Source organism: Otolemur garnettii, unplaced genomic scaffold (genome assembly GCF_000181295.1).
Source record: "Otolemur garnettii isolate 467f Iridium unplaced genomic scaffold, OtoGar3 scaffold00052, whole genome shotgun sequence".
Lineage (NCBI taxonomy): Eukaryota > Metazoa > Chordata > Mammalia > Primates > Galagidae > Otolemur > Otolemur garnettii.
Window position 1 is genome coordinate 6,350,816 of NW_003852447.1, and position 10,253 is coordinate 6,361,068.

General features: G+C 33.0%; 1 protein-coding gene across 3 annotated transcripts in view; it reads right to left on the bottom strand.

Moving 5' to 3' along the window:
• The window catches only part of ARHGAP5 (Rho GTPase activating protein 5), a 73,448-nt gene that overhangs the window by 6,777 nt on the left and 56,418 nt on the right, over nt 1-10,253 (bottom strand). For all 3 annotated transcript variants that reach the window (XM_023514384.1, XM_023514385.1, XM_012806462.2), the window contains 3 exons: nt 7,326-7,403; nt 3,192-3,323; nt 614-719 (listed from right to left, as the gene is read on the bottom strand). In XM_023514384.1, coding sequence (XP_023370152.1) covers nt 614-719; nt 3,192-3,323; nt 7,326-7,403 — 316 coding nt within the window. The remainder of the gene's footprint in view (nt 1-613; nt 720-3,191; nt 3,324-7,325; nt 7,404-10,253) is intronic.

The window sequence follows — 10,253 nt, forward strand, 5'->3', positions numbered from 1 at the left end:
AAAAAAAAAAAAAAAAAAAAAAGAATTCCAATTAGTTCTCAGAATAACTTTGTGAGGTGTTACTATTCTCATTTTTACGAGAATAAGATTAAGAAAATCAAGATTTAGCAAGGATGAGTGAATTGCCCCAAGGTCACAACTAGCAATATTTTAAACCAAAGCCTATTTGATTCCATAGTTGGAGCTTTCAATCATTAACATTGCTTTTCACTTAATAAATGATGTTGGGAAGAGTATCTTAGAAAAAAAAGCATAAACTTGAACTTAATGTACTTAAGGTATTAACAAGAATAGTGCCCTACATTTTAGGTAACAAACAGGGTAGACAGTAACACAACATTTGTGATAAAATTTCACTGTGTAGATATATCAAAACAAAATAAACAAGATACACAACAATATTAAAGTGGTAGAAAAAACAAATTGAACCTCTTTAAGATCTGAATTATAGCCATAAAATGTGTCATTTATTAACTAGAAAATATAAGTTAGAGAATCAAAACTGAACCATATGTTTGAGTCCCCTTTTTCTGTCTTATAATTACCCAATTTTTAAAGTTCACATTTATAATGTGTATTTTCTTTGCAAAAAACTCCAATAAAATAAAAATACCTGTTTAGATGTGTTATCACGTATCTGAATACATCATAGTTTACAGGATGAAATTTCTTAACAATTTCTTTCAAGATATGAAGACGTTCTGTTTTATCTGGGATTTCTGTAAAATTAAAATGAAGAATCTGTGTGAAATTCACACATTTAAAATTTGATAATTTCCTGCCATTCTTACTAAAAGACAATTGAGAATGTAGTAGAAGCCTTTTAGAACAAAATTAAAAACTGTTCTAAATAACTTACTAAATTATCTAAATTAAAAAATCACTTCAACTAACACTGCCTATTTCTGTAACATCATTTATTACTATAACCTTTTTACAAGTAAAGCTAATTCTTGAGATCAAAGTGACTCAGCACTGGTAAAATATGAAATGGTTTATCAGCAATTTACTTACACAATTTCTGTAACTAGACATTCATTTAGAATTAATCACTAATAAATCTGTCAGACTCTTAATATTCATTCAATAGACAGTAAATATTTCAGGATTTGTGGGTACAACTACTCAATCTCAGATTGTGGCACAAAAGTTACAATATGTAACAAGTGAGTGTGGCTGTATTCCAATGAAACTTTTTGAAATTTGAATTTAATATAATTTTAATGTGCTATGAAATTTTCCTTTTGATGTAAACACTATTCTCAGCTCAAAAACACTGTAAAATAGGAAGTAACAGGAAAATCCATTTCTCATGAGAATGGAAGTTGCACCCTGAAGTTTACAGCTTTACATATGGAAACATACTTAATTCATATGAAAAAAACTGGTGACAGGCTGAGCATGGCCTTTGGCCCAGAGGTTTGTCCCCACTACAATTACTTGTACTCTGCTTAACAAAAATTTCCTTTGTAGGTATTCTAAGTATTTAACATAGTTACTCCCAAACCTTCATAATTACTCCCTAATTATGAAACAAGATAATGGAAACATGGTCCTACAATAAATGGGAGATTAGGCAACACTTTCTTGCTCTTCCTCTTTTCATTTCTAAAGCTAATGTGCCTACCACATCATTATGGTAGTATAACACATGTATAACCAATACCAACAAATTCCCATTTGTTACATATTGCCTCTAGATCAGTCCTCAAGTATTCCCTGAATAAGTTCTGGGACTACTGTTTAAGGTCAACAAATCAGAAAAACTAAGCTATCAATTCAACCATTTTCCCAGTTTACATATGAAGTATGTATAAGGCAACAATACCCTGTGACAATATTCTAAACAGTTTTTTATTAAAAAAATTAACTGAGAACTTTAACATAATCAAAACTATAAAGAAGTAGTCTCACTTAAAAAACCTGAAGACTTGTAACCAGAAGGAAATATTAAAAAGAAATATGTAGAAAATACATTAATTTCTGCCATTGAAAACAATGTGAATGAAGAACTAGGTTAACTGATGCTGAAATAGACCTTAGGATTCATTTTCCAGATAAACGAGCATCTGTTTACTGGAAACGTATGAACAAATGATGCCAAACTAGGAATAAATATTACACACCCAAGTTCTTGCCTTACTTTTACCAAAAGTCACTTACAGTATGTCTGCTATGGATTCAAAGTGTACCCCAAAGTTCAGGTGTTGAAAACTTAATCCCCAAGACAACAGTACTGAGAAGTGGGACCTTTAAGAGATGATGGATTAATCCTTTGGTAGTGGATTAATTATTGCAGGAGTGGGTTCCTGATAAAAGGATGAGTTCAACCCACTTACTGTGTCTAGCATGTGCTTTCTTGCCCTCTATCTTCTAGTATGTGGTGATTTAGAAAGAAGGCCCTACCAGATGTGGGGCCCTTCACCTTCCCAGCCTCCAGAACTATAGATCACTTTGTAATTTTTTTTTTTTTTTAAAGACAGAGTCTTAGTATGTCACCCTAGGTAGAGTACAGTGGTGCCATAGCTCACAGCAACTTCAAATGCTTAGGCTTAAGCGATTCTCTTGCCTCAGCTTCTCAAGTCGCTGGGACTACAGGCGCTTGGCTATTTTTTTAATTGTAGTTGTCACTGTTTAGCAGGCCTGGGCTGGGTTCATCCTAACCACTAACCTATGGGTGCTGAGCCAAATCACTTTATAATTTATTTAAAATTGCCCAACCTATGGTCTTCTGTCACAGCAAAACAAAAAGGGTAAATAAGACAAGGCCTAAATACATTCCTTTGACTTAGAAAACTTTGTATGGACATGTGTGCAGATCACCCATAGGTTAATACTTCACTGAAGTACATTACAGATACTTCATTTGAAGGCTTTACTTAATTTTCTTGAAATGTCTTTGAGTTTGAATTAAAAACACAAACCTCAAACTCCTAGTATAATAATCTTTAAAGTTTTAGGAGCATTTATGTTACCTGGAGGCTAGCTAAAACTGAATATTCTTAAGGGCCAGCTCTAAAGATTCTGACTTTATTTTAATTTAGAGGGAAATACATCTAAGAAAGAGTTCTAAAAGAAGCTAACTCTTTATGTTTACTTTTTCTAGTACATGATGGATTTTAATACTCAGCAATCAATATTCGAAAAGTGCCATTATCATCCCTTTCATGGAAAAAGAGGTTTATACTTACTTGCTGCTTCCAATAGCTCTGGATGAAGAGAATATGGAATTAAAGGATCCGGTAGATCTGCAAAGAAAGCTTTAAGAGCTCCAGCTACAGCATTTACTGTCACTTCCATTGATACTAGATTAATGTTATGATCTATAAGACAAAATTAAAGATTTTACTTTATATAAGAAGAGTTTGAATATAAATTTAGGTCTTCTCATTAGCTACTTTCCCTGAACTACATAGATCAGGGAAAACACAACCAAGTAGGAACCACTGCTACAATTAAAAATGCTGTTAAGCTTAATAGTATGTTTAAAAACTACTAATATCTCTCTTTTACATTTATTTACATAAGCCATTTAAAAAGTGTCATAAGAGCTAGGCATGATAGTATGAGCCTACAGTCCCAGCTACACAGGAGAATGAGTTGAGAGGATTTGAACATAGGAGTTTGAGTCAAGAATGAGCAAAATAGTGAGATTCATCTCTAAAAATATTGTTCTAAGGCTAGGCGCAGTGACTCACACCTCTAATCCTAGCACTCTGGGAAGCCAAGTTGAGGAGACTGAGCTCAGTAGTTCAAGACCAACCAGAGTTAGAGTGAAACACTGTCGCTAATGAAAACAGAGAAAACTAGCTGAGTGTTGTGGCTCACACCTATAGGCCCAGCTACTGGGGGAGGCTTAGCCACAAGGATTGCTCAAGCCTAAGAATTTGAGGTTGCTGTGAGCTATGACATCATAGTACTCTACCCAGGGTGACAGATAAGAATCTGTTAAAAAAAATTGTTTTAAATAAACATAAAAATGAGAAGCCATAAGGAAAGAGAAAGACAAAAATATCTTTTATGCATATAGGTTGAGTATCCCAAATCTAAATATCTGAAATTCAAAATGCTCCAAAGCCCAAAGCTTTTTGTGTGCAAACATGACACTTAAAGGACATGCTGGCTGGGCACCTGTGGCTCAAGTGGCTAAGGTGCCAGTCACATACACCTAAGGCGGTGGGTTCGAATCCAGCCTGGGCCCACCAAACAACAATGACGGCTGCAACCAAAAAATAGCCGGGCATTGTGGTGGGTGCGTATGGTCCCAGCTACTTGGGAGGGAGAGGCAGGAGATTCGCTTGAGCTTAGGAGTTGGAGGTTGCTGTGAGCTGTGATGCCACAGCGCTCTACCCAAGAGGACAGCTTGAGGCTCTGTCTCAAAAAAAGAAGACATGCTCATTGGAACATTTTATATCTAAGATACTTAACTGGTTAAAGCATAAAGCAAATATTCCAAAATATGAAAAACAAAAAATCCAAAATTGAAAACACTTCTGGTTCCCAAGAATTTTGGATAAGAGATACTTATCCTGCATAAATTCTAATTTGAAACTTTTAACATCATAGTTAAAATTTTTATATGAAACAGTTTAAGTAGTTACCATGAAGTTCTAATTTGTAAAACAAATATGAATATATTAACTAAAGGGATATCATAAAGTTAATTAGATATTAATAAGTCACTTCAATGTAAAAATGTATTCCAGTAAGAAGAAAAAGGAACCCTCCCATTATCCTAGAGAGAATCACTGTTGACATTACGTTTCCTTTCAGCTTTTTTCTGCTCATTAAATAAAAAGCCAAATCATCAATACAATTTATACTGGATTTCACTTTACGGAATTATTCAAGGATATTAAAATTTCACAAACAACTTTTAAGAATATTTTGGTTTTGGCCAGGTGACATTTAATATTGTAATTTGAAATTTGCAGGAAAGTTGCAAGAATGATACTAAGAACTTAACATGCTATCCTTAACCCAGAATCTCCAAATGTTAAACATTTTGCCCTATATAAACAATTTTAATGGCTATCTAACACTCCCCTAATATTGAACAGTTTATATAATATCCTATTACTAAACATTTAGGTTTATTTTATTTAAAAAAATCATTAAAAATTATGAAAATGCTTTCAGAAACACTTGCATGTTTTAAAGCTTACTTCCTTAGGCTACATTCCTTGTAATGGCAGCTACCAATGAACATGTACTATGGTGCCTAACACAGAAAACACTTCACATGCATTCTTTAATTATCCTCATAGTTATTCCACTCTAGAGATGAAAAAAATTGAGATTTAGAAAGATTAACTTTTCTGGGGCACAAAGAAAATGGCAAAACCAGAAAACAAAGCCAAGAAGTCAAATTCAAGAACTACAACCCTGCATTTATAATTGGAAGTGAAATTCTGTCAATTTAATATTAGTTTAGTCTAAATTACTTTAGTCTAATTACTTTAGTCTAAATTTCTATAATATTTAAATTAAATAAGATTTAATACTAGACTATAAAATACTCTTTAGGAATAAGCATACACACCCTGCCCCAGCAAGTAACAGTCTGCTAATTCCAACAAACACAATCTTTATTATTTTACACTGCTACTTGGTATTCACTATATTTATTAAAACACATAGGTGGTTCTCCTGCAATCTGAAAAAAATAAACAAACCCACAAACAAAGCGGCAACAAATGCCCTTATAAGTTTATCTTCATATGCTTCTAGCAGATTACCTGAATTTTAACAGATATTCAAAAACTGCCCCTAACAAGGCACCCCCAATGAATAGTGTACCAAGTGTACCTGTTAACTATATCCTATCAATACTCTTTTTACTTCTGATAACAAATCAAAACAACCTTTTTGTTTTAATCTTTATTGATCACTGACAGTGGCTAACCATTTTCATATATTTATTGGTCACTCTCAGTGACATAAATTACTTAATCTGGCATGGTATATCACACTCTCCCCAAGATTACAGTTTGTGTTCTAATTTTGTTCATGTTTTACTTACCCACATTGTTGTACAGAATTTTTAGATTTTTAGGTAGTCCAGGCTACCATCTTGTTTATGCTTTCTAGTTTTCATATCAAGTTTATATGACTATAAAAATATTCACTCCTTTTTTCCCCCAATATAGTTTTCATTTTTTAAATTTAAATCTTTGATCACATACAGAATTTAATCTGAACAAAAAATTCAGCTTTTTAACTCTTACAGGTTATCCCAACACTGTGAAAAAATCTTTTACATAAGTAGTCTTTGATTTAGAAAATGCTGATCTCCCATAAGTCAATTTATTGCTTTTCTAATTCTGATCACAGATTTATACGGATTCAGTTAGTCTTATTTATGAAATAGCTTATTGGATTAGGAATATAAAATACGGGAAGAAACTGAGAACATATGGGGCATAAAGTATCTAATTTTATCTCCAAAGTATTTATCTTATACTATTTCCTGTAGTCTAAGGTTAAGAACTAATTTCTCATTATTTATTTATTTATTTATTTATTTATTTTGAGACAGAGTCTTACTTTGTTGTCCTTGGTAGAGTACCATGGTATCATAGCTCACAGCAACCTCAAACACTGGGGCTCAAGCGATTCCCTTGCTCCAGCCTCATAAGTAGCTGGGACTAGTGGTGCCCACCACTACACCTGGCTATTTTTAAAGATTGTGTCTTGCTCTTGCTTAGGACTGTCTTGAACTGAACTCAAGTGATCTACCTGCCTTGGCCTTCTAGAATGCTAGGATTACAGGCATGAGCCAAGGCTTCTGGCTAGTTTCTCGTTTCTCATTATTTCAAAACCAAAACTTACTCTACTAGGTTCTCTTTCTTCTGGATCTACAAAGGACTCTCTTTCAATACTGAATGCCTGCTTTTGTAGTACCTTCTTTCTTTATCCTGGTTCCTCTTCTGCTTTCATACACTTACATTAAAAACATATATAAGACTGCTTTCTTGACCTGACTGTCTCTTAATTGTTCTTTTCAAACTTTTCTTTTACTGAAAGTGTATTTTAAAAGTTTCATATCATTTACTTCCTTTTAAAATTCCTTAGTACCTGGCTCCTTCAACACCAAAGCTCAAAGTTTTCAATGGCCAGTATAAACACAACAGATTTTTTTCTAGCTCTCCAGTACTTTTTCTGTGGTATCTATTCTATTTAATATTTCTAATCCCATTTCAAAACTCTCACCCCCCATATCCATATCCTTTGGAAGTTTTCAAATGATAATCTTACCATGCCATGAAATTCTAATAAGGAAAACAACAAAACAATTATTTTATTTTACATAATTATCTTCTTACCTTGATCAAATTGTTTCTGAATATTGTCTTGATCAGTTTTGTTCCCACTAACACGGTAGAGTCCTTCAGTACATAACCCTAAAAAAATAAAGAAATATACATGCTTTTATAAGCATTTATATATTACAAAGAATGTACTCAATCTTATATACAATTTACATATAAAAATATGGTGACAAAATATTTTTATGATAAAATGTTTTTGAGCATTTTTAATGAGTTCTTAAGGAACTACTTGCTATTTTAAATCATTAAGGCATTCAATTCTAGACAAGATGAGTAGACTTCAGAGCATCTAGTTCAGGATAAATTTTTTTTTAAAAAGGTGAGTAGATATAATTTTCCTCATTCCTCCCACTTGACAGAGCTAAAAACACTGAACACAACATATGAAAAAACAAACTTAAGAAGCCTCTGAATAGTAGAGAAAAACCAGACCAGTTAATAATGATCTTGAAATTTTGAAAAAGACATGACAGTTAGTTCCCTTGCTTGTTTTTTAGGGGTGGTGGTGGTGGCTGGGGTTCTTATAGATCCTAACTGGGCAATGGAGGGGCCTGTAATTCAGAAACACCAATGAGCAAATGCAAAAAACAAAACAAAACAAATAAAAAACCTCCCCAAACTAACAAACAACAAAAAATAAAAACCAACAAAAAAAGTCTGCTCTTTCTAGTGAAAGGACTAGAAAAGATGCAGCCTTATAAGATTTAAAATATGAAACAGCATTCTGAGTTCTAGCTCCAATGTACTTCCTCAGCTTTTTTCTTCCACTTTTCTTATTTACATTACTTTTGTACGCTATCTATAACATGAACTATATACTCTAGATAAATCTGTCCTAATTTTATGAATCAACTGTCCTTGTATATAGCCCAGTTAAAACATTTCTTCCTAACTGATACCTTCCCTGCTATCCCTGATTTGAAATGATTTTTTTCCTTTGAACTCTCATAGCACTTTATCTATTAGTTCTATTGCCATTTAGTATTAATACTTTCTACATTGTACTAGAGGGAAACACATTCTTCTACCCAGCAGCAAATTTCTTAAAAGTCATAGACATGCCTTTCTAACCTCAAGGGTTTTTACACAGGGAAATGGTTCTCAGCTGGAGGCATATTGTACCTCAAAGAATACTTGGCAAAGCCTAGAGATATTTTTCCTAGGCAAAACTGGAGGAGGGAGAGCTACTGTCATCTCATAGGTAGAGGCAAGGGATGCTACTATATATCCTACAATATACAGAATACCCTCTAACAGCAAAGAATTAGTCTCAAATGTCAATAATGCTGAGGCTGAGAAACTCTTCCACAGAAAAATGTTTAATATTATTTGTTAAATGAAGATTTTAAAGTGCTTAATTATCCATGCTAAAAATCTTTCCTTTTGCTTATTAATAACTGAGTGATTTGAAAAACAAAAATACCAACTAGATTATTTAGATGTATGTTATCTAAGTTTTACTTACACTTAAATTACCTGAAGTATTTATCGTGGACTGCTAAGCAATAAAAGGATTAAATATCTATCTCAATATTTCAAAACTAAATATAAATACTACCTTTTGACTAAGTATCATCATTTTTTTCCTTGGCCTTGATGGCCATTAACCATCAAGTATTATGGGTTAAGCACAGTATTACTAATATGTGAAATTATAAAATGGTCTAAGTTCTATTTGATTTGCTAACAGATTTAAAATTAAAGTTTCCCTGCTTAATTCTTTATACCTTCAGGATGAAGTAATTATTTAAATCATAAAATATATGATTTAATCATAAAATATAAAAGGCAATAGAGATGTGAGGTGAGTAAATAACCCACAAATTAGTAAGTATGTCCATGGGGAGTGGTATTACCCAAAGCGGTAAAGAAGGGAATTTTAGGGCTCAGTCTCCCCACAAAAGTGACAAATGGGCTGCCCAAAAGGGTCCGAATCAACTTGTGCAGAACTCTCAAATCTAGCTTACAAAACACCAAAAGAAATCTTGTAGAGAAAGCAGCGTTACTTTACCTACATACCATTATCCACACCCCTGATTGGTCATGGTCATGAGAAAAATAGCCACCATTCAGGGTGCAGGTTACAAGTGCCAGAAGGAGAAACATGACCTTATTCCCAAAGAATTGTGGGTGTAGATTTCAACCTATTTGGAGGCTCCCTAAAGGAAGACTTATGACAAAGAATCCAGACTTTACAAAAATATTTGGAGAAGTCATTAAACAAGCAATCAACCAACAGCAAAAACAAATCCTGAAGAGGAGAAAGAATCTAATTCCCAGAGATGCCATATTATGATAGTCAAAACATTTTATTTTCAATAAGAAATTATGAAGCATGCAAAGAAATAAGAAAGTACGGTTCATTGCAAAAAAAAAAATTAATAGGAATTGTCTAAGAGGAAGCTCAAGCCATTGCACTTACTAGACAAAGACTTTAAATATCAACTGTTTCTAAAAACTCACAGAGAGCTAAAAATCTGTGGTCTCCAATCCTCAGGCCACAGACTAGAACATCTCTGGGCTGGTAGGAACAGAGCATACCATTTCTACTATCATCTGGTTTAGTCATCAAACAAGAAATGAGTATGAAATTCTAGCAATAAGAAATGAACAAAAAATTCGAGCTGAAGACCTTAAGTGTTTGCTTTTTGCCCGCAGACCAGATAACCAGAACAAACTGTATTATCTATACAGATAGAGCTTTTATTATGTTTACCTAAAAATGGCTTCTTTGGTAATAACAAATTTTTTTTTTTTTAATAAAAGCCTGGTTTTTCCCAAATGCCTTTACAGGTTTTTAAATTGTTCTGTATCTAGTCAACCTGAGATTTTTAAGAACTTCATTTATAATTTGTTATAAAAGTTTACAACTAGATTTTTTTTTTAAGTCAACAAATCGCAAGCACCTGTTAATAAAGGTCT